The sequence below is a fragment of the Thalassophryne amazonica genome, chromosome 2, assembly GCF_902500255.1.
Source record: "Thalassophryne amazonica chromosome 2, fThaAma1.1, whole genome shotgun sequence".
Lineage (NCBI taxonomy): Eukaryota > Metazoa > Chordata > Actinopteri > Batrachoidiformes > Batrachoididae > Thalassophryne > Thalassophryne amazonica.
In genome coordinates this window covers 9,119,497-9,145,507 of record NC_047104.1, presented here as the reverse complement: position 1 = coordinate 9,145,507, position 26,011 = coordinate 9,119,497, and the positions used below count along the sequence as shown (strand labels likewise).

At 41.0% G+C, this 26,011-nt stretch overlaps 1 protein-coding gene across 4 annotated transcripts in view; it reads left to right on the top strand.

The window, feature by feature from the left end:
* LOC117522157 (probable C-mannosyltransferase DPY19L3) overlaps window positions 1–26,011 on the top strand; it is a 152,370-nt gene that overhangs the window by 124,877 nt on the left and 1,482 nt on the right. For 3 of the 4 annotated variants that reach the window (XM_034183538.1, XM_034183547.1, XM_034183556.1), the window contains 2 exons: window positions 13,264–13,396; window positions 23,676–23,834. In XM_034183538.1, the coding sequence (XP_034039429.1) occupies window positions 13,264–13,396; window positions 23,676–23,834 (292 nt within the window). The remainder of the gene's footprint in view (window positions 1–13,263; window positions 13,397–23,675; window positions 23,835–26,011) is intronic. The other variant, XR_004564159.1, reaches the window with a different exon arrangement.

Here is a 26,011-nt window from a genome sequence, read left to right as displayed (position 1 = left end):
ATGTCTGGCGTAGGCGGTCCATGCCTCACTACCGTAGAGGAGTGTGCTGAGCACGCAGGTCTGGTAGACATGCAGTTTTGTCTTCTCAGTGAGGCTGGAGTTGTTGCAGACTCTGTGGATTAGTCTTGCCATAACTGCTGCTATGTCTACTCTGAATAAACTCTAAATAACACTAATCTGTCATCTTAACACAAAAATACACAAACACAGCATGTTTCGATATGTTAGTGCTAGCTTTCTTCATTTTACACCGCGGGTTAAAAAGGAGGTGGAGACGGGAAATGGGTTTACCAGCAAACCTCGTAAAATTCAGGCAAAAATAGGTCGTACTCCCCCTGTGGTGGTATTTAAGTACCTACAGTAGTGTTCAGAATAATAGTAGTGCTATGTGACTAAAAAGATTAATCCCGGTTTTGAGTATATTTCTTATTGTTACATGGGAAACAAGGTACCAGTAGATTCAGTAGATTCTCACAAATCCAACAAGACCAAGCCTTCATGATATGCACACTCTTAAGGCTATAAAATTGGGCTATTAGTAAAAAAGTAGAAAAGGGGGTGTTCACAATAATACAACCCCTGGCAAAAATTATGGAATCACCGGCCTTGGAGGATGTTCATTCAGTTTTTTAATTTTGTAGAAAAAAAGCAGATCACAGACATGACACAAAACTAAAGTCATTTCAAATGGCAACTTTCTGGCTTTTAAGAAACACTATAAGAAATCAAGAAAAAAAGATTGTGGCAGTCAGTAACGGTTACTTTTTTAGACCAAGCAGAGGAAAAAAACATGGAATCACTCAATTCTGAGGAAAAAATTATGGAATCACCCTGTAAATTTTCATCCCCAAAACTAACATCTGCATCATATCAGATCTGCTCGTTAGTCTGCATCTAAAAAGGAGTGAAAACACCTTGGAGAGCTGTTGCACCAAGTGGACTGACATGAATCATGGCTCCAACACGAGAGATGTCAATTGAAACAAAGGAGAGGATTATCAAACTCTTAAAAGAGACTAAATCATCACGCAATGTTGCAAAAGATGTTGGTTGTTCACAGTCAGCTGTGTCTAAACTCTGGACCAAATACAAACAACATGGGAAGGTTGTTAAAGGCAAACATACTGGTAGACCAAGGAAGACTTTAAAGCGTCAAGACAGAAAACTTCATTGATGATATGGGGCTGCATGTCAGGTACTGGGGAGATGGCTGTCATTACATCATCAATAAATGCACAAGTTTATGTTGATATTTTGGACAATTGAAAGGATGTTTGGGGATGATGAAATCATTTTTCAAGATGATAATGCATCTTGCCATAGAGCAAAAACTGCAAAAACATTCCTTGCAAAAAGACACATAGGGTCAATGTCAATGAGCAGATCTGATCTGATGCAGGTGTTAATTTGGGGGATGAAAATTTACAGGATGATTCCATAATTTTTTCCTCAGAATTGAGTGATTCCATATTTTTTTCCTCTGCTTGTGTTTCTTAAAGCCAGAAAGTTGCCATTTGAAATGACTTTAGTTTTGTGTCATGTCTGTGATCTGCTTTTTTTCTACAAAATTAAAAAACTGAATGAACATCCTCTGAGGCCGGTGATTCCATAATTTTTGCCAGGGGTTGTAGTAGCATCTGCTGTTGATGCTACAAACTCAAACTATTATGTTCAAACTGCTTTTTTAGCAATCCTGTGAATCACTAAACTAGTATTTAGTTGTATAACCACAGTTTTTCATGATTTCTTCACATCTGCGAGGCATTAATTTTGTTGTTTTGGAACCAAGATTTTGCTTGTTTACTAGTGTGCTTGGGGTCATTGTCTTGTTGAAACACCCATTTCAAGGGCATGTCCTCTTCAGCATAAGGCAACATGACCTCATCAAGTATTTTGACATATCCAAACTGATCCATGATACCTGGTATGCGATATATAGGCCCAACACCATAGTAGGAGAAACATGCCCATATCATGATGCTTGCACCACCATGCTTGACTGTCTTCACTGTGAACTGTGGCTTGAATTCAGAGTTTGGGGGTCATCTGCGGCCCTTGGACCCAAAAAGAACAATTTTACTCTCATCAGTCCACAAAATATTCCTCTATTTCTCTTTAGGTCAGTTGATGTGTTCTTTGGCAAATTGTAACCTCTTCTGCACGTCTTTTATTTAACAGAGGGACTTTGCGGGGGATTCTTGCAAATAAATTAGCTTCACACAGGTGTCGTCTGTCACAGCACTTACAGGTAATTCCAGACTGTCTTTGATCATCCTGGAGCTGATCAATGGGTGAGCCTTTGCCATTCTGGTTATTCTTCTATCCGTTTTGATGGTTGTTTTCCATTTTCTTTCACGCGTCTCTGTTCTTTTTGTCCATTTTAAAGCATTGGAGATCATTGTAGATGAACAGCCTATAATTTTTTGCACCTGCGTTTTCCCCTCTTCAATCAACTTTTTAATCAAACTACGCTGTTCTTCTGAACAATGTCTTGAACGTCCCATTTTCCTCAGGCTTTCAAAGAGAAAAGCATGTTCAACAGGTGCTGGCTTCATCCTTACATAGGGGACACCTGATTCACATCTGTTTGTTCCACAAAATTGACAAACTCACTGACTGAATGCCACACTACTATTATTGTGAACACCCCCTTTTCTACTTAAATTATTAATAGCCCAATTTCATAGCCTTAAGAGTGTGCATATCATGAATGCTTGGTCTTGTTGGATTTGTGAGAATCTACTGAATCTACTGGTACCTTGTTTCCCATGTAACAATAAGAAATATACTCAAAACCTGGATTAATCTTTTTAGTCACATAGCACTATTATTATTCTGAACACTACTATATATGCAATAGGGAAAATTGCTCCTCTGTGTTTCCTCTTCGGGTGTTCGTGCACAGAGCGAGCGCTACCTGTTGCAGAGTGTGAAAACGGCCTTTTTGTTTAAAACTATTTGGAAATAATTCCATACTTTTGACGCCTTCGTTCTTGGAACTTTCAACAACCTCATGAGCACCCGAGTTTGACTCTGCCACAGCCGGCATGACTTAAAAAAAAAAAAAAAAAACTGGAGCTAAGTCGAGCAATGGCCAGAGCTGAAAGCAACACACTTCACCCACACAGCAATCGCATCACGGCATTTAGAGACATTGATTTGATTTTAAGCGAAAATGACGTGTCAGTTAAAAATATATGGATTGCGTGGAGTAATGGTGGCAGCCCCGAATCCCTTCTGGAGCTCTTCCAATGCTGTGCAGTTAAGAGCTTTTAAGTTGGCAGGAGTCCTCTTTGCAGTGGCAGATTTCAGCTCTCCAAAGGTTTTCAGTGGGATTTGGGTCAGGACTAATTACTGGTGAGTTTAAAACAGTCCATCCTTTCTTTTTTTCCAGCCTTTCTTTTGTGCTGTTGGACATGTGCTTTGGGCCATTATTCTGCTGATAGATCGAATACCTTCACCTGAAACTTCGTGTTTTGACACCGAGCACATCATTTGGCTTGAAAATTCCCTGGTAATATTCTGATTTCGTCATTCCTTTGGCACAGTGGCTGCCTCCGGTACCAGAGGCTTCAAAGCGACTCCACAGCGTGATGGAGCCTCCACACTGAGTCAGACTGTGGACGTCTTGTGAGATTGTACGGCTTCTTTTTTCTTTTTTGGACTTTGTAAGTCTTCATCTGAAATGGCTGTTACTAAAAATAAAACTTGAAAGAGAGCACTTCCAGAACTGTGGCCACGCTGTGATTCCTTCAAACGGGAAGGTTTGAACATCAGTACTTGATGTTACGATGACCTGGACCGGACCTGCACCTGTGGTGTTCTGGTGACTGGAAGCTGCTTATGGTGTCCCACTTTTTAACGCATTAGTCACAAATATGTAATAAACTTAATAGGAAGTAATGTATACAGTAAACTTGCCCGGGAATGAATAAATAACTGTTATATATAACGTAAAACCATTTGGCTGCTCCCTCGTTTTTCACTCGGGGCCACCACAGCAGATCCAGTGTGGATTTACATGTTGAATTGGCACAAGTTTTACTCCACATTACATGGAGAAACCGACAGGGGCGAGGTTTGAACCGGGAACCTTCCACACTGAAACCAAGTGCCCGAACCACTTGTCCACCACCTCTAACTATTTCATCATGATCATCAGCTTCCCCCAAGGTGTATCCCCTCCCAGGCAACTGTTTATGAATGCTTGGATCTTCTGTATTGCCGTTTTTGTGCGTCTCCACGTCTCTGACACGTAAAGGAGAACAGATTTTACATTTGGATGGAAGATGCATACCTTTGTTTGTGTCGTGATTTCCTTGAACCTCCAGCTTTTTTGAGCATGTTAGATGCTGGCCTCGCCTCGCCAATTCTTGTTCCTACATCTACATCCGTAACTCCTTCTGCTCTATTTTAAGTCACTGAGAATGGAATTCTTTTGCACAGTGTCCATTTTTCTAAATTTTAATTTGTTTTATCTTACACGAGGTCTGTGATGAAAAAAGCGGTCCTTTTTATTTTTTTCAAAAAATAAATGGATTTGATTCATATGTTTTTACGTCAGACATGCTTGAACCCTCGTGCGCATGCGTGAGTTTTTTCACGCGTGTCGGTGATGTCATTCGCCTGTGGGCAGGCCTTGAGTGAGGAGTGCTACACCCCGCCCGTCGGAATCTCTTTGTCTGAATAGCCGCTGCGGACGGCGCGCGTTGCTTTATCAACATTTTTTCTGGACCTGTGAGGAATATCCGAGTGGACACTATTCGAGAAATTCAGATGGTTTTCGGTGAAAAGTTTAACGGCTGATGAGAGATTATGGGGTGTTTCTGTCGCTGTAAGGACTTCCCACGGAGCAGGATGTCGCGCAGCGCTTCCAGGCGCCGTCGTCTGCCTGTTTCGACCTGAAAACATCCTAATTTAAGGCTTAATTCACCCAGGACATCGTGAGAGAACAGAGAAGATTCAGAAGTGGCCGGCATGAGGAGTTTATGCGGACATTCCACTGTTTAAGGACATTTTGTAATGAAAGACGTGCGCGCAAATTCGCCGAGTCGTTTCCGTGATGACTCGGCGAATCTGTGTGCGCCGCGACAGGAAAAACACCTCCGTGTTGAAAACAATTTGTAAAATTCAGGCGGCTTTTGATGGCTTTCAACAAGTGAGTAACTGAGAAATTGTTTAACAGCTTGGGCATGTTCCAACTTGTCCGTTAAGGTTTCCAACGGAGGTGTTTTTCCTGTCGCGACCCCCCGCGGTCGGGTCCGGCCCAACATGCGACTCTCCCCGCACATTCTTTCATTACAAAATGTCCGTTAACAATGGAATGTCCGAATAAACTCTTCATGCCGACTTCTTCTGAAAGTTCTCTGTTCTCTGACGACTTACTGGGTCAACAGAGCCTGAAATGTGGAAGTTTTCAACTTGAAATGGCGAGACGCTGCCGCCTCGAAGCGCAGATCGCCGTCAGGCGCCGTGGGCCGTCCTTAAAGCGACACTACAGACCAAAATCTCTCATCAGCCGTTAAAATTTTTACCGAAAACCAGCTGAATTTATCAAATTGGTCCACTCAGTTGTGCCTTACAATTTTTGAAAAATTTTTTATCAAAGCAGCAGTCTCTGAGCCATTCCTAAACAATGAAAAAACGACGAGAGGGTGGTCCACTGCTCACTCAAAGACTGCCCACAGGCGAATGACGTAACCGACAGGCGTGAAAAAACTCACGCATGCCCACGAGGGTTCAAGCATGTCTGATGTAATCACACGTGATTCAAATCCATATGGTTTTTGAAAAAAATAATAAGGTCCGTTACTTTTATCACAGACCTCGTATACTGTTAGAATGACCAAGCTGATTGTTTTATCTTTATGTTGCTTGTATTTTGTTCGGTTTTAATGTTCTCCTGATGATGTTAGCCTGTCTGTTATGATGTGTGCTGCTGACTTTCTTGGCCAGGTCACCCTTGTAAAAGAGATTTTGATCTCAATGGGCTTTTTATCTGGTTAAATAAAGGTCACTGTTATTATTCCAACATGGAGTAAATTAATTTTTCCCTCAAAATTCTACTCGCAACACCCCATAATGACAACATCAAAAAAGCTTCTTTTTTTATTTAGCAAATTTGTACATATTCACACCTTTTCAGTACTTTGTTGATGCACCATTGGCAGCATTTACAGCCTCAAGTCTTCTTGAATATGATGCCACAAGCTTTGTGCACCTATCTTTAGGCAGTTTTGTCAATTCCTCTTTCCAGCACCTCTCAAGCTCCATCAGGTTGGATGGGGAACGTCGGTGCACAGCCATTTTCATATCTCTCCAGAGATGTTCAGTCTGATTCAGATCTGGAATCTGGCTGGACCACTCAAGGACATTCACAGAGTTGTCCTGAAGTCACTCCTCTGATATCTTGGCTGTGTAGGGTCATTGTCCTGCCGAAAGATGAAACATCACCCCAGTCTGAGGTCAAGCAGGTTTTCATCCAGGATGTCTCTGTACATTGTTGCATTCATCTTTCCCTCAATTCTGACTAGCCTCCCGGTTCCTGCTGCTGAAGAACATCCCCACAGCATGGTGCTGCCACCACCATGCTTCATATATATATATACATATATATAATAAACCCGTCAAGCAATAAATAACTAATCTATATAATAGTAGTCAAGTAGCGCACGTGTGTGTGTGTGTGTTTGTGTGTATAAAAATTGCCGCTTGGTATTTTTGTGTATTTTGGGTGAAGAATGAATGCCGCCAAAATGGAACATTGGTAGGACTAATATTTTTGGTGAAACTTTAGATATTACATAACAACAGTGAACAATGGATATTGATAATTACACTCTGAACTCACATGCCATTCGAAATCATTATAGAAACTTTACATAATTTATTACCACCCTTGAAAAATGTCAGCAACCTAAACTACTCAATTTAGAGCCCGCGGATCCCCACAGGCAATGGGCTAGTACAACCCCTGGCAAAAATGATGGAATCACCGGCCTCGGAGGATGTTCATTCAGTTGTTTAATTTTGTAGAAAAAAAGCAGATCACAGACATGACACAAAACTAAAGTCGTTTCAAATGGCAACTTCCTGGCTTTAAGAAACACTATAAGAAATCAAGAAAAAAAATTGTGGCAGTCAGTAAACGGTTACTTTTTTAGACCAAGCAGAGGGAAAAAAATATGGAATCACTCAATTCTGAGGAAAAAATTATGGAATCATGAAAAACAAAAGAACGCTCCAACACATCACTAGTATTTTGTTGCACCACCTCTGGCTTTTATAACAGCTTGCAGTCTCTGAGGCATGGACTTAATGAGTGACAAACAGTACTCATCATCAATCTGGCTCCAACTTTCTCTGATTGCTGTTGCCAGATCAGCTTTGCAGGTTGGAGCCTTGTCATGGACCATTTTCTTCAACTTCCACCAAAGATTTTCAATTGGATTAAGATCCGGACTATTTGCAGGCCATGACATTGACCCTATGTGTCTTTTTGCAAGGAATGTTTTCAGTTTTTGCTCTATGGCAAGATGCATTATCATCTTGAAAAATGATTTCATCATCCCCAAACATCCTTTCAATTGATGGGATAAGAAAAGTGTCCAAAATATCAACGTACACTTGTGCATTTATTGATGATGTAATGACAGCCATCTCCCCAGTGCCTTTACCTGACATGCAGCCCCATATCATCAATGACTGTGGAAATTTACATGTTCTCTTCAGGCAGTCATCTTTATAAATCTCATTGGAAGTGCACCAAACAAAAGTTCCAGCATCATCACCTTGCCCAGTGCAGATTCGAGATTCATCACTGAATATGACTTTCATCCAGTCATCCACAGTCCACAATTGCTTTTCCTTAGCCCATTGTAACCTTGTTTTTTTCTGTTTAGGTGTTAATGATGGCTTTCGTTTAGCTTTTCTGTATGTAAATCCCATTTCCTTTAGGCGGTTTCTTACAGTTCGGTCACAGACGTTGACTCCAGTTTCCTCCCATTCGTTCCTCATTTGTTTTGTTGTGCATTTTCGATTTTTGAGACATATTACTTTAAGTTTTCTGTCTTGACGCTTTGATGTCTTCCTTGGTCTACCATTATGTTTGCCTTTAACAACCTTCCCATGTTGTTTGTATTTGGTCCAGAGTTTAGACACAGCTGACTGTGAACAACCAACATCTTTTGCAACATTGCGTGATGATTTACCCTCTTTTAAGAGTTTGATAATCCTCTCCTTTGTTTCAATTGACATCTCTCGTGTTGGAGCCATGATTCATGTCAGTCCACTTGGTGCAACAGCTCTCCAAGGAGTGATCACTCCTTCTTAGATGCAGACTAACGAGCAGATCTGATTTGATGCAGGTGTTAGTTTTGGTGATGAAAATTTACAGGGTGATTCCATAATTTATTCCTCAGAATTGAGTGAGTCCATATTTTTTTCCCTCTGCTTGGTCTAAAAAAGTAACCGTTACTGACTGCCACAATTTTTTTTTCTTGATTTCTTATAGTGTTTCTTAAAGCCAGAAAGTTGCCATTTGAAATGACTTTAGTTTTGTGTCATGTCTGTGATCTGCTTTTTTCCTACAAAATTAAACAACTGAATGAACATCCTCCGAGGCCGGTGATTCCATCATTTTTGCCAGGGGTTGTGTATAATAAGCTTGACAAGTAATAAATATAATATATAATAAACTTATAAAATACTAAATTCCACAGTTTTTCTTTTACTAGTTTGTAAAATGTGTCTCGGGTTGTGACCAATTTAGCAGATTTTTTGATAAAAACAAAATTACCCAGGGAAACGGAGGGAAAACCCAAAATTTGAAATTGCTGGCACACTTGCCATTGTTGTTTAAAATCACTAAAGTACTTTTTCTCTAATTACTCAGTTAATCGAGAGAAATGCTTGATTCCAAAAGTATTCAGTCACGGCAACCCTGCTGCAGACAGCACTGAGAAATTTTATTACGTGCCGTCTTACAGTTGTTTCTCCTTCCTTGTGAGTATTTGCAAAGTTTTCTTTTTTTGTGTGTGTGTGTGTGTGTGTGTATTTATATTTAACCATACATTTTTTTTCAGTGTATAAAAAGCAGATATTGTGATTCACACATTTATCATAAATTTAATGGCACAGAGCTGTGAAGTTTAACATCAGATGTTACTCCTTGTGTAGATGTAATCAGAGATGTTCATATTTTTACACAATTTGTAAAATATATTTTCACTGGATTTGGTTGGACAGTTTTTTTTTTCTGTCAACAAGCCAACCAACTGTAGTGCCGCAACCTGAATAGACGGCAGAAAATCCTATGAAATTAAGCAGTAAACTCCAAAAATATAATTCTCTGGCCTTCCTTTGGAAGTAAAAACTTGAAGTATTTTTTCAGAGATGTCATGTTGATGTCTGGAGGTTTTTCTGAGCTGCAGGACTTGAGGGATTGGACTCAGCTAAGGCCAGAACTAGCTGGGTGGACTGGTGCAGAGGAGATGGCATGTGCTATCCAAGAACACAGACTTGGAGTTTGAAGTGGACACTGGAATGAAACCCCAGGCTGTAGGTTGGTAGTCCAAGTATGATGTGATCAAGCAATTTACTCCCATATTTCCAAGCTTACTGTTCCAAGCTTCCTGATCTATTCACTGAGCTGCTTTCTTGAGCATTATGTCAGTGTTGTTGAATGTCACATGACTATCAAACATATCAACTGTTCATGTGAGCAGTCGACCTCCACAAAACATGAACATACTAAAATGAAGTTGTAGGAGACACAAGAAGAATCACGCCAATGAGGAATTTTCTAGAGGTGAGTGCACGACAAGACAGATGTCTTCATGGTTAGAAAGGTCCAGTCAGGTCTGGGAGCTTGCGCTTATGCCACACATCAACACATCCACCACACCATGGAACCTCCCCAGGTCCTGAATGGGAACCACCCAGCCAGACAACAGAGCTATGTCCACCTAAGTCCTATTTCAGCTCTGAGGCCCATCGGTGCCTATGCTTATCTCTGGATTCCGTAGCATCAAGTGGATGACAATCTACAACTCTCCCCTGAACGGGATGCCAGTCCGACACCTGTACCTCTTTACAGCTGGGTGGAGTGAGACAATGCAGATTAAGTGTCTTGTCCAAGAACACAGACAGGTCGTGCGAGAAGGATTCAAAACCAGGAAGGCCAACTTCTTATCCACTCAACTACCTGCTCTACTTCAACAAAGTAACAGTCGGTCTGCTGCACCTGGGTGAAAAATTGCTGTGTCCATGGCCAAGTAAATTGTGCAGGTGTTCTTCACCTTCTCCAGCTGCTCCTCAACACTGAGGCACATCTGTGCTGGTTTTTGGTCGGTGGGTGTCACTTGACCTGAGCGGGACAAATGAATCTTGTATATGCCTGTCATCTTTATGTTAGTGGCAAGCTAAGCTAACAGGCTAACCTTGTTTTGGATGTTTATTAAATTATGTTTTTGAGGACTAGTGGTTGTTCTTATCACTGTTTCCTTTGGTGTGGGCATTAAAAATTATGACCCACTTATTTCCTCAGTAATTGTGGATTAACTGAACCTAAAGGATCAAGCTACAATAGCTGTTAAATGTGCTAACAAGATTAACATGCATTAGATTAGGTGAAAATTTCACTCGATGAAAATACTGGAGCACAGGTGTCTTACATGATCTCTTAGGAGAATTAACACAACAAACCATCTTACAGACATTTGTGGTAAAATGCTAAATAAAAGTCCTCCAGAGCAGCTAAAAGCCAATGAAGAACGCTCTGAGAGTCTGAGCTCAGCTCAGCAGTCAGCCACGCCCCTGATTATGCATACCTTTATGGCTTAAATTGTCTTTAAAGAAGAAGTTACAAAAAACGTTTACCTCCTGTACAGTTTTCATCTGTAGAAACCAAACCGGTTTTGTACCAGGTTGTAAACATGTTTAATTCTGCCCCAAAGTTGGGCATTTTAACATGGGCTTCTATGGGAACCTGCTCCTTTCTGGAGCCCGCCTGAAGTGGCCAGTCAAGGAACTGCAACTTTTTCTTCTTCATGATGTGTGTCATTTGGGATCATCAAAGCTTACCGCCTGGACACACGCAGCAGCTTCAGTGCAGCGGCCAAACCACGCTTCAGTCTTTTCAGGGTTTTTGTTAAAGGTGGAATCACACATGCAGTCCACTGTCATGTGCACAAAATTAAAATGTGGCAACAGCAGCGTTCACAAAGTGTCTCAAGATGACCACTCTGTTCTAAAGATCATAAAAAAACAAACTGGTATGTAAAATGAAAATTGCTGCATCACACAGCAACACCACCTTAACTGATGGGTGTTGCGCTCTGTCTTGTGCAGCAGTGAATTGTTACTGCATATGTGATGTGCCATTTTTGCATAGTTTATAGGTAACACGGTTTGCTTTTGCACTTCTGTGCACACTTTTTTCTGCTCTGTGCCTTGTGATTTCAGTTTTCAGTGAGTAACGGCTGGGCCTGAAAAAAGTTGTTGGGGAACCATTGGTAATTCATTGGCTTCAGCAGCATAGCAAAGCTTTAAGTGGCATTTGTGAATGTAACTGTATTTTAGTGCTTGATAAAGGTTTCCCAAAGTAATCAACTGCCATGTGGTTATATCAGCTATTGATGAATGCCTGCTCTTGATGCAGTGCACTCTGAGCCTTGTGACTTGTGTTTTATGGGGCTATTCTACAGAGTGCTGTTCCTTGCCGTTTAATCCCAAATAGCAAATCGGGGGACATTTTGAAGCATCATAGTGACTTCTTGATCCATTTTTGTCAATCTTGAACAAACTTGTTATACATAGCAGTTACGGCCGTCATCAACACCAGATTTGAAATCGGGATCCAATTTTTGATCTGTTCAAAAATTTCATCTGTCCTGATTCTCATATTCGTAGTCTTAGCATCTTCAGTCATGTTCAAACTTCTTTAAACAGAGTATTTGTCATGACTACGGCTTGAAACTTGTTTGATTGTGCTCCACTGGGGTAAAATTTTTAAGGTTGTAGTTTTTGTTCAAAGTTGAACAGTTCAGTCATGCCTCGCTGAGGGCGCAGCTCCTTTTTTTCATCTTTGGATGGGTTGCCAGGTCTGCACTTTATAAGCCAGCCTGATATGAGGCAAACCGGCCTAAGGCATTTCATCCAGTTTTTGCACTTTTTTGGATCGTGGGTGACCGTAGCAGAGTGGGATCCTGTGGAATATGGGTATTACACATTGAATTTTCTCCATATTTCTCAAATTGTTTAATGATATTATGCACTGTCAAGGGAGGAATATGCAAATCCCATTGCAATCCCTCTCTGAGAAACATAGTTTTTAAACATTTCAGTCATTTTCTCACGCATTTGTTGATTCTCTGTGCATAGTAGAGAAGCTTAAATCTTCGACGTGAGGACGTTTCACTTCTAATCACAGAAGCTTCCTCAGCTAAGTTTCTTGCTCTGGTAGTCTGACTTCTGTCTTGACTCTTGTAGAGAAGAATAACAGAAGTCACCAAAAGCTGGAATTTTAAACCTAACCAGACCCCTTCTACCGAGGGAAACCACCTACTATGGAAACCACCTGGACAACTGAGAGCCTTCACAGAAACATCCTTTCCTGGATTCTGCTTTTGTACCAAATCATGATTACAGTCACTTGTTTGTTTAGTTGGTGTTGCCTCTGTACTAGCCTGAAATTGCCCCTTTCCCAGTTTTATTTAGAATCTCTCCACCTGCCTTACATGATGAGGTCCGTGCAGGTCAGCAGTACTTTCTAAGTGGTGTTAAATTTTGTTCCAATCCACTTAATGTTTGTTACCGTACCTGTTGAGTTTGTCTAGTTTTTTGTGAATCTCTTGGTCTTTCTGGAACTTAATTTATGCCTATATAAAAAAATAATGTACTTAAGCTTTGATACAGACAGCTGTGATGGCCTTCAAGCAAGATCTCTGAAAGAAAGTTTGACATATTTTCAGTGTGTTCCGATTGTGTTCCAACGTAGCTTGACGACAAAAGAAAAGTAATAAATGAAGAAGTGAAATTCAGTCCAAATCTTTTGATAAATCACTGCACCTGTAAATGTTTTCCAAAACGTTTATTCATTTCATTTTCTTTCACAAAAAAAGCTTTTCACATCCATTTTTCTTAATCCCTATTCAGTTTTTTCTTTTCTCTGATTTGAAATAATTGCACAAATGTCCATTTTCCCTCTCGAATGATGTCGTTCTCTTCCGGCTGTCCCCCCCCCCCCCCCGTTTGTGTATGCAGCACCAAGACGCCAAAACGGGCTGTGTTTGCCGGCAGCATGCAGTTGCTGGCTGGAATCAAGCTGTGCACAGGCAGAGTTCTCACCAACCACCCCCATTATGAAGATAAAGACCTGCGGGAGCGGACCAGGCAGGTAATGCTGTCACACATCCGCGGCTGCAAGACAACACGCGCCGTTGGGGCTTGTGTCAAAGTTCAGAATAAATCAATGGTAATTACAACATGTGGTGGTAATTTAATGGCCCATTACGGGTGCAAACACAGTGTCACTAGCGCCGTGCCATTTTTGGCACGGTTTGACCGCTGCTGTGGGTTTTCCACGCTGACTGACGTTCGCTGTGACAGTAAGCGGCATGCGTGGCTGTGACACCTCAGACAGACCTGTTTTCAAACTTACCAGTTTGCTCGCCCTGTGCCCCCCCCACTTTCTGTTGCCGTGGCAGATACCTCAGAATAACCGCAACGTGTCACTCCAGTTTGAAACGAGTGTGTCATCTCAAGAAGCACTCGGTGACATTTGCCTGTGGACTGTACCCCCTTTTAAATAATGTTTCATGTTGTTTGGAGCACATCAGTCAAATCAAACTAATAAATGTGGACCTCCTGTATGTTGGATTTCACAAAGTACACACAGCAGAAATACATCTTATTTTGATTTTGGATTGTTTTTTTATTTTTATTTTTTGCGCCATCTACCGGGAACTCTTACAAACTTGTTTTTGTGCCAAGAAAAGTGAAGAGTTTGCTGGTTTGTGTTTGTGCACTATTTGCTGCCTGAGTCTCTTGACATTTGATGAATGAATATCCAAGCTGAGGTCTGCAGCATCTCGACCCACATTGGAGGGACGGGACGGTTCCTGCACGTCGGTGGAATGTGACAGCAGCAGCTCTCGCGAACACTCTGTGTCAATCCGTGCACTATTTTGAGATTGTGGAGTTGATACGGTGACATGGGCAGTGAAAATGACCGACGACGTGTAATGAGCACCTACGACATCGCTCCAGTCCCGCTGCTGCTGTGACACCTGCACCAGCCAGAAGACACTGAATCGGTCTGTGTTAAGCTGCTTCGCTAAAGCCGTCAGATTTCTTTGCTCTAAAAGGGTTTTTTTTTTTTTTTTTTTTTTTAAATTTGCAAATACAGTATCAAAGCTGTTGGTACATCAGTAACTATTCTCAGAAGATCTGCGTGTGAAGTTTCAGCTACGGTTTGGCAGAACGCACATGGGAGATGCAAGCCTGAACTTGATCAGTTTTCTTCTCTGTTCCACCGTCAAGTTGTACAGTGTAACTCCTGACGCAACAGACAAAACTTGCATTATACTCAATTTCTCCAGTCACAGCCACGGAAGCCTGTAAACCCCCCTGGCTTGTCTTGGTGGCTCCTTCTTGCATGTCCACTTGGTTTTTGGGAACTGCCTCCTCCAGTCAGATTTACCATACAGTACTGTACCATCTGTGGTGCTCTTCTTCAGCATGAAACCACATTGCTGCGCACAGATCCTCACCTGTTTTTAAACCTAGCTTCTACTATACTTTCCCATAACTTCATGCTGTGGCTGATCAACTGCAAGTCTCTGTATATCACCTTTGTTTTAAAAATACAAACCAGCACACTTCTGTTCTCCTCAGGCGTCCTCTCACTTTCCAAGATTTTATTTAACAATCTGGTTATAAACTCCACTGCCACCTCTCCTAGACATTTCCATGCCTCTACTGGAATGTCATCTGGACCAACTGCCTTTCCACTCTTCATTGCTGTCACCACTTCATCCTTACTAATCCCTGCACTTTTTGATTTACTCTCTCCATGAAATCCAGCCTGCTTTCACTCTCATTTTCTTCATTTGTCAGCTCCTCAAAATATCCCCTCCACCTTCTCAACACACTCTCCTCTCTAACTTGCAGCATGTCCTTTCCAGCTCACTCCCGTTGACTGGCCAATCAGTATAAGTAATTTCCTCTGTCCTTAGTGTTCAACTTCATGTACAGTTTGCTATATGCCTTTTCTTTACCCTTTGCCACTTCTCTTTTCACCTTACGCTACATCTAAATTTACTCCTGTCTACTTACGCCTTCTCTCCACCTAACCCTGTCCTTTTTTTGCCAACCTCTTTCTTTTTATACTTTCCTGAACATCTTCATTCAGCCACTAAGTCTGTCTTCATTCCACTGTCCAGATGTCACCACTAGTACCTTCCTAGCTGTCTCCCTGACATCTGCAGTACTTTTCCAGTTGTCTGAAATCTCTTCTCCGTCCAGTGCCTGTCTCACCCCCTTTCTAAATTTCACATAAGTCTTCCTACTTCAGCTTCAACCATCTTATCCTTGGCTCATCTTTTACTGTTGCCCTGTTTTTTCCACTTACAAAGTCATCTTGTAAATGGACATCAATGCTGTCTAGCTACGCTCTCCCCTGCCACCACCTTACAGTCTCTAAATTATTTTAGGTTGTATCTCATACACAGGATAGAGTCCACCTGTGTGCACCACCCTTCAGTCTGCAGTATGTCACCCTGTGCTCCTCATTGTTCTTAAAATAAGTATTTCCTACAGCCATTTCCGTCCTTCCTTTTTTTTTTTAACAAAATCTACCACCATCTGCCTTTCCACATTGCTTTTGTTGGCACCATATCTACGCATCACCACGTCATCACTTCTGTTCCCTTCACCTTTATGCTTTTTGAAGTCTGCAACAATCATTACTTTTTTAACCACAGGTAATGGAGGATTAATTAAGCCCAATGTGTCCCAAACTTGTGTGTCATTATACAGTTGACATGCATTAGAAACAAGATTTTTTGAATTTACATCACCAGCTTGAACCTGCAGCACAGAATCGGGGTCAGATTTAGTGACATCCTCAACGTGGCTCAGTCAAGCTGTATAGAAACCACTTTTAGCTGCGCTCTGATTGTAACATCAAAATTCATGTTGAGGTAGGGGAAATCGGGGCACTGTGAATCACAGGGCACAGTGAATCAGTAGCTATATCTGCAAAACTACATATAAATATATTTTCAGCAGTTATGCCATATTTTTATGCATAAAGACATCCCCCTTATAAATTAGTGTTTTGTTTTTGGATACATTAAGGGTAAAACTAAGTGGCAAGTGAAGTCAGTTTTTTTCCTATCAAAAGTAAAATTTGTGGATGTCAGTTTCTTTGTATTTATTTCTCACAACAGAGGAAAGGTGGCCCAAAAAATTGTTATTATTTACAAGACTACCCCGTCCAACTGATGAGCATGTGTTATGTCTTCTCCAGACTATCAGCTATTTGATAGCATGACTCATGTGTCACATGCACCCTGGGCACAGTGAATCAGGGCACTGTGAATCAGTCTAGAAAGTGATTTACTAAGCCCCAGTATCAAGTGGATGACAAATATTACTTGTTGGAGCTTACACATTTATTTTTCCATGAATTATTTCTATAATTTGTGTATATAAACAACTGTTTTCACATTTGAACAGAAATTATGACAGTTGTATTTATAATAGTTTCTAAAGGACTTATATCACTATATAAGACACTCACACATTACATAGCTGGTTTGCTGGATTATAGTTTGTACATGCATCAGCATATATTTAATAATTTTGACAAAATCTTTATCTTTATGTGTTTTTTTTTTTATTATTATATTCTAAGTTGATTCACTGTGCCCCGTGAATTAGTGTCCGGGGAACAGTGAATAAAAAATTTTGAAATTAAAATTTTAAACTGTAAATTACACTTGGGGAATCATAAATAGCACAGCCTTATAAACAATAACTTGCTGTATTAAATCCACAATAGAATGACCTGAACCTATGCATAATGTGTTTATGATGCCACAAAACATTTCTGATCCACTTCCCCTACTCTAGAAAAGTGCCTGAGCTAGTAGCACTGGAACCAAACATTTCTCTGATGCAACTGAACAGTGAGGACAAGTGTATACTGTATTTTCCAGATTATATATCATACCAGAGTATTAGTCACATCTATCCAAAAATTCATCATGCGGATGGAAAAAAAATCATATAACACATTGCTTTGTAAATCCCATTTATATTTGAAATGTGATGCTACTGCTTCATGCAAAAAGGCGTAAAATTTATTTAATCGGCACATTATTAATTTATAATGCAGCCACCCAGGTTCGTGAACAGAAGCTAGCAGGCTAATCAGTGATACTGTATAAAGCACAATAAATTCAAGAGTAAAAGGCTTCTTGTCACCACTGAGCGGACAAAAACATCAAGGTGTACACTTTGCCTTGATGAATATATATATATATATTTATATTTTCTTTTAAATGAATGAAATCAATGAATGAATGAATGAATATATATATATATTTTTTTTAAGTAACTGTACATTTTTAAAGCATTTACAGTGTGATCACAAAAACACTCCTCGGTGTCAAATATTTGTAATATCAAAAGTTACATGGATTATTTTTCAATTATGTATCCACAATTGCAGAACCTCAAGATTTTTTTCCTCTTTTGCAGATTCTTCTTCAAAATTGCAAAAATATTCATGTAACTTTTGATATTACAGCTGTCTCACAAAGTGCAAACAAGTGGAGTATTGGGTCATATTAATGTTATTCCCTCTATTTATGTAAGACAGAGGCCGTTCAGTTTGAGAGCATGATTTATTAATTTTACTCTAAGACCCAACAAATTCTCATTCAGGTCTTTTTCTTCTTTTATGGCAGTTAGCATCCAGCTTAATGGTGCCCTGGAGTGTAGATGAGACAGTACCTCACTCAGAGCCGTATTCAGGAGTAGTTTGCCGTGTATGCCATCTATGCCATGCTGAGAGCATAGATGGCAATGCAGTATTTTTATACATAGTCGCTTCAAAATATAGAAGTTGCTGGACCATCAAATCAAAATGGAAAAAAAACCTCACAGCTTATTAGTTAGAGCTTATTATTTGCTCCAGTGCTTATTAATTATATTTGCTTTTTCTCTTTTCTGTTGCCTTTTTACACCAATCCAGTAGATTCAAATAAAGGTATATATCAGATACTTAAGCAAGTAGAGTGAAACAGTCACACAAAAATAACAGTGCAATAAATTCGCTTTGTTTTCAGAATGATCGTGAAGTAATTTGTGGTCATCTCTTGTGTAGCCCGGCCTGTGTTTGTCCTTTATCCTCCCAGTAGGACGTCGGCCACGCAGAGCTGCCGGCGAGGCCTGAGCTCGGTGTGGAGCTCATTAATGATCCAGCACACTGATGCACCTTCCGGGTACAGTGTGGGTGTCTGTGCGTGTGTCTATGCTGTACTGAGGCAGAAAAGTATTTGTTCTGCAATAACATTAATGTTTCCTCAGTTTTGTAAGATGTAATTTATGTCATAGGAAAAAGAATTGGTGAACAAAGAACAGTTATCCTTGGCTTGGTTCTGAATCTGTGTGTGTTTTACATAAATGTGAAGCTACTGTTAAACTGATCAGCTCTTAGACCTTTTAGATCTTTTTTTTTTTTTTTTTTTTTTGCTAATTTAAAGGTCAACGTAAACTGACATCCAAACACTCAGTCTGGCATTTTCTACGCGAGTTCACTCACCGGCGAGTGGGTGTCAGCTTGTCGGTATGCCTTCGGCAGGTTTCACACCAGCAGTTTTATTTTGGTAACATCTCTGGAGCAGCACTGCTGTGCGTGGACCAGGACTACAGTTTCTGACCACGGCTGCTGATTCAATGATCTTTCTTTACCAAGCGCTCACCCTGCTATCAAGCTGAGATATTTTATAAAAATATTCACTCTTGTTGTACATTTCGGCCACGTTTGGTCAGCAAACATGGATACTTAGTGTGAACACTTTTATTGTTTCAGGTTTGGGCGACTGGTATTTTTCAGAGAAGAACGGTTCCTGTAATTTCCGGATTACTCGTGATAAAGAGAACTGTGTGACAACATTAACTACCCATACTTCCCAATCCCCGGCCAAGTCCTCAAAATCTTCCTGGGAGATCTCAGGCCATTCCAAAGCCAGCTGGGAAATATAATCCCTCCAGCATGTCCTGGGTCTTCCCCTGGGCCTCCTCTTACTTGGGCATGCGTGGAAGATTGGTTCAGGTGCTCTTCCTGACCCCAAATACCAGACTGAAAAATCTCATTTCCACCGCTTGTATCCATCACCATGTTCTTTGGTCATTACCAAAAGCTCATGACCATAGGTGAGGATAGGAGCGTAAACTGAGAGCCTCACCTTCTGGCTCAACTTTTCTTCACCATAATGATCCGGTACAGCATCTGTGAAACATCAGCCCTAATCCAGCTTTTACTCACATGTGCCAAATTACACGCACTCATGAACAAGACTTCGAGCTTGTTAAACTCCACTTGGGGTAGTAACTCTCTCCTGACCCAGAGGGGACAATCCGTCCTCTTCCAACAGTGGACCATGGTCTCAGATTTGGAGGTGTTGATACTCATCCCACTGCCTTCACACTCCACAGCCTCCAACATGCTCACTGTGCATCAGAGGTCACTGCCTGAAGAGGCCAACAGAACCACATCATCCGTAAGAAGCAGAAAAGGAATGCCAAGGTCACCAAACCTAACACCCTGTGGTCCCAGATTGCACCAAGACACTTCAAGGGATCCAGTCGTACACCTTTTCCAAGTCAACAAAACATGTTGCCTGGTTGATCATACTTCCAAGACCATTCTATTATCCTTGCAAGGTTATTAGAATGGTTATCCTTACGAGCTATTATTAGAATGGTTATCCTTACGAGCTAGTCCACCATTCTACATTAAGGACAGACCAACATTGCTCCTCATGAGTCTGGGGTTCTGCTAAAGGTCTACCTCTCTTTTCTAGTGCCCTGGCATGGGCTTTCCAAGAGAGGATGAGAATTGTGATTCCGCTATAATTGGGGCACAGTCCCTGGTCTTGTTTCAAGATGGGGACTACCAAGCCAGTTCTTCAATACAGAAGTACTGGTCCTAACTTCCATACAACATCTGTATGGGTGTGTCAGTCATGACACAACATCCAGACACATCAGCATTTCTGTCAGAGTAACAGTGTCCACTATAAATAGTGTTACACTCCACGTCTGCTAATCAGGTGATTTCTGAGCACCTCCATCGCCTGCCAGTGCTGGAAAAAATTTTTTTTGGATGTTTTGTGTGGATTGTGTGGATACTATGAATTCATCATAGTTCTGAAACAGCATTAGTGAAGGTTACAAATGATCTTCTTATGGCCTCAGACAGTGGACTCATCTCTGTGCTTGTCCTGTTAGACCTCAGTGCTGCTTTTGATACTGTTGACCATAAAATTTTATTACAGAGATTAGAGCATGCCATAGGTATTAAAGGCACTGTGCTGCGGTGGTTTGAATCATATCTATCTAATAGATTACAATTTGTTCATGTAAATGGGGAGTCTTCTTCACTGCCTAAGGTTAATTATGGAGTTCCACAAGGTTCTGTGGGATCGCTGGTTCCACAGGAGAGGAGCCTGAAAGCTGAAGGCTCTGCCTCCCATTACTCTTACAAACCTAGGAACTACAAGTAAGCCTGCAGTCTGAGAGCGAAGCGCTCTATTGGGGTGATATGGTACTATGAGGTCCCTAAGATGAGATGGACCTGATTATTCAAAACCTTATAAGTAAGAAGAAGAATTTTAAATTCTATTCTAGAATTAACAGGAAGCCAATGAAGAGAGCCAATATGGGTGAAATATGCTTTCTCCTTCTAGTCCCTGTTAGCACTCTAGCTGCAGCATTTTGAATTAACTGAAGGCTTTTCAGGGAACTTTTAGGACACCTGATAATAATGAATTACAATAGTCCAGCCTAGAGGAAATAAATGCATGAATTAGTTTTTCAGCATCACTCCTTTCTAATTAATTTTAGAGAATGCAAAAAAGCAGTCCTACATATTTGTTTAATATGCACATTGAATGACATATCCTGATCAAAAATGACTCCAAGATTTCTCACAGTATTACTAGACATCAGGGTAATGCCATCCAGAGTAAGGATCTGGTTAGACACCATGTTTCTAGATTTGTGGGGCCAAGTACAATAACTTCAGTTTACCTGAATTTAAAAGCAGGAAATTAGAGGGCATCCATGTCTTTATGTCTGTAAGACTTTCCTGCAGTTTAACTAATTGGTGTGTCCTCTGGCTCATGGATAGATAAAGCTGGGTATCATCTGCATAACAATGAAATTAAGCAATGCTTCTATTAATAGTGCCTAAGGGAAGCATCCTATAAAGTGAATAAAATTGGTCCTAGCACAGAACCTTGTGGAACTCCATAATTAACCTTAGTCTGTGAAGAAGATTCCCCATTTACATGAACAAATTGTAACCTATTAGATAAATATGATTCAAACCACCGCAGCGCAATGCGTTTAATACCTATGGCATGCTCTAATCTCTGTAATAAAATTTTATGGTCAACAGTATCAAAAGCAGCACTGAGGTCTAACAGAACAAGCCAGAGATGAGTCCACTTGTCTGAGGCCATAAGAAGATCATTTGTAACCTTCACTAATGCTGTTTCTGTACTATGATGAATTCTAAACCCTGACTGAAACTCTCAAATAGACCATTCCTCTGCAGATGATCATTTAGCTGTTTTACAACTACTCTTTCAAGAATTTTTGAGAGAAAAGGAAGGTTGGAGATTGGTGTATAATTAGCTAAGATAGCTGGGTCAAGTGATGGCTTTTTAAGTAATGGTTTAATTACTGCCACCTTAAAAGCCTGTGGTACATAGCCAACTAATAAAGATAGATTGATCATATTAAGATCGAAGCATTAAATAATGGTAGGGCTTCCTTGAGCAGCCTGGTAGGAATGGGGTCTAATAGACATGTTGATGGTTTGGAGGGAAGTAACTAATGAAAATAACTCAGACAGAACAATCGGAGGAGAAGGAGTCTAACCAAATACCGGCATCACTGAAAGCAGCCAAAGATAACGATATGTCTTTGTGATGGTTATGAGTATTTTGTCTCTAATAGTTAAAATTTTATTAGCAAAGAAAGTCATGAAGTCATTACTAGTTAAAGGTAAGGAATACTCGGAACTTTAAGAGTATCTCCAAGATGAAGTATCATCTTGGAGATGATACTTCATCTACGTTGTCCCAGTTCACTCAGCTGTCAGTGGGGTACTCATCTTCAACCACTGCCGAGGACAGCAAAATAAATTATAACATTTATTTCTATTGTGATCTTCATTGAGGTCACATAACCTCTGACCTCTTCAGGGGCCCATTCACACTGTGATATGAGGTGCCAGATGCTGCCATGTAGCAGATTCTCAAAATCTCTGTCAAACGCCAGAGAAGGCTCAATCCAGGGGTACAATTTCCTGTCTTCAGTGCAGGTCAGCGTAGCTGAGCAGAGGGTGACATTCTACTGGCAGAACTCAGCATGCGGAGAGGTCCACTGAGTTACTATAGGACGTAGTTCAACTTTCACTGTTGGCGGGCAAACATTTTCAGCGCACATTGGTAGCGCACACTCTGGAGCAGATTATCAACAACATTAGAGATGTCAGGTGACGTAGTCTACATAAACTCGATATAACTCTAAGATGCTACTGCTGCATCATTGAGAAAGGTTCCATGTACATTTCTTCACATTTCTTAATGCCAAAGGGATCCAGAGGTGGTGGGCATCTGTCAAGCCTCTGACATTGGCTAGCGGAGGCGAACACAGCAGTACCGGAATACTGGGAGAAAGTCGCATCGTGGTAGCAGAGTTCAACTCTTGCCATGAGTGTTGAAGAGTTTAAGTATGTTGAAAATTTTGTGAGGACCACGATGAACATCAGTGTGCCCAAGTGACATCAGAGTCTTGCGGAGTCTGGCGGACATCAGTGCTGGTCAAACGTTCACTCTCCGTGGCAAAGGTCGGGCTAATCTTCAGAGTGTGAATGCATCCTTAGGTAGTTGTAGGAACTAAAGTCTTAGATTGGGAATTTTTTTTTTGTATGACTGTGACCGTCTGCATGAAGCTGTAATTGTCGAACTACAGAGTGAGTCTCTGTGGACTTCTGTTTTGTGTCTGTGTGTGGGTATGTGTATACATATGCACGCAGAACAAACACAAGTGTTTGGTTGATAATCGTGAGTGACAGTTGAGACGGATCAAAGCTGAAAGAAAAGTCGAATTACTTTTGTCCTTTTGTTTATTCAGGTGTGAAATGGAACAGTTTTTTGTTTTTCTACAAGAAAAGAACATGTCTGAACCTTTGTTTTTTTCCCCTCAAAAGTCTTTATTTAGGTTCGTGGTAAACGTGTTGATAATAATTAAGTTGCCTTTGATTAAAAGTGTGTTTCAGAAATGAATGTGTTGACATGTTCTCGCCCTGCTGTTGGCGTTGTGGGTTTTTCCGTGAATAAACAGCCTCAGTGTTTGTGCGTGATGTGCAGGTGTACCAGGTGTACGCGCGCCGTTCCCCGGAGGAAGTGCACGACATACTGAGAGCTGCCGGCGCCGACTACGTGGTGCTGGAAAACAGCATCTGTTATGAGAGAAGGCACAGACGAGGCTGCAGACTCAGAGACCTGCTCGACCTCGCTAACGGACACGTAGGTGGCATTTTATTTAACATGAGGCACCGCCGTGTGTGCTCCTTTTCCCTGAGGTGCGGTGTGTTTGTGTGAGTGACTATGTAAAAGCTGAGTGTCAGCATCTGCCTCCAACACACATAAAATGCAATATTCTCAGTGATGCCTCCATCAGTGACACTCTCATTCGCTGCCGCCACTCCAGTTTGACGGCTGACGCAGCATGCTGGCGATTTCGATTAGTAGAAGTGAGACGAGCTTTAGTCTGGATCAGACTTCAGAACAACTTATGAAATCTAGCGTTGCTTAAATGTCAAACATCATCTGACAGCTTTATTGAAGGAAGTCTGCATGTGTCACTTCTGTCTCAGATTTTAGCTGCACTTGGAATCTGCTCATGCAGCTGATAGTTAAAAAAAAAAGAAAAAAGAAAAAAAAGAATATTTCATATTGAAATATATTAAATAATTTTAGACTGAAGTATCCTACATTCTCTTCCCAAACACAAGGGTGCAGTACACGGAATATCCAATGCATATATCAAGCTCCTTGTTGCATCTCCACAGTGGAGGCATGGCTTTCTCATCACTGACAGAAAACTGAAGCAAACGCATCTTCGAGACAGTTCATTAGGCCCATTAACCGCACAACAAGTCACATTATTGCATTCATTCATTTGTTTTTCTGCCATATACGAGGTCTGTCCAAAAGTATCGTACCTTTTTATTTTTTTCAAAAACTATATGGATTTGAATCACGTGTGATTACATCAGCCAAGCTTGAACCTTTGTGTGCATGCGTGAGTTTTTTCACGCCTGTCGGTTGCGTCATTCGCCTGTGGGCAGGCTTTGAGTGAGCACTGGTCCACCCCTCCCGTCGGATTTCTTTTGTCTGAGAACTTGCTGAGAGACTGCTGCTTTGCTCCATGAAATTTTTTCAGAAACTGTTAGAGACAGGCAGTTGGAAACCAGTCGATAGATTCAGTTGGATATCGGTGAAGATTCTGTCGGTGTCACGCGGATTATGGACTGTTAAAACCTTTTAAATATGGCCCACAGCGGCAGAGGGTGCGCAGCGCGCCGACCGGCCATTCGACAGGCTGGATCGACCAGATCATTTCTAAACTGAATGCTGTGTTGATCCGGGACATCATGTGACTACCACAGAAATGGCAACAGAGCTGGACATAGCACTTTTGCGGCACATTCCACTGTTACAGGAGATTTTGTAATGAAAGACGTGCAGAGGATTTCCCGCGTCGGCACGAAGCAGCTCAGGACGCGCAGCAAAAAAAGTGTCACAGGACATGTTGGGGCATGTCCAGCTGTTACACAATTTCTCAGATACTCACTCGACTGAAAGCCATCGAAAGCCGTCTGAATCTTCTGAATGGTTTCCAACACGGAGGTGTTTTTTTTTTTTTTTTTTTTTTTGCAGGGACACCAAACATCCCTTTCCTGGGCCACATTAATCACCTCTGACTGTGGGATACTGAGGCATTCTCAGGCTAGTCTGGAGATCCATCTCAGACAGTTTGCAGAGGCCCATTGATGTTTGAGAAGGGCCCATCATATCGAGATAATGGCCCATTACTTCAGGCACTGGGTGCCCATTAGCCCATGCCACTCTTGTTAAATATCAATCACTAATTTAGGATGTTTGAATATATATATAATTTTTTCAGATTGCAATTCCAATATTGAATATTCTTAAGAATGAAGAGTTTGTTAATTATGCAATATTATCATTAAATCAGTCATGTTTAGGGATGGGGCCGATCCAATCTAATATCAGTATCTGGTTCTGATACAAACATAATTCATGGATCGGAAATTTCCGATCCAGCCTGTGGAGATTTCTGAACCACTGTTGATTTAGCAATTTTTCCCACCTACAAAGAATGGAGGGGTCTGTAATTTTTTTATCAAAGGTATGCTTCAACTGTGAGAGACAGAATGTAAAAAAAACTTTTCAGAAATTCACATTGTATGATTTTTAAATAATTAATTTGCACTTTATTGCATGAAATGAGTATTTGATCCATCCAGCAAGAATTCTGGCTCTCACAGACCTGTTAGTTTTTCTTTAAGAAGCCCTCTTATTCTGCACTCTTTACTTGAAGGGAGCATAGATGGGGCCATGTATTGTGGTATTTTGACAAACAACCTCCTTCCCTCAGTCGTGGCTGGGCCTTCCAA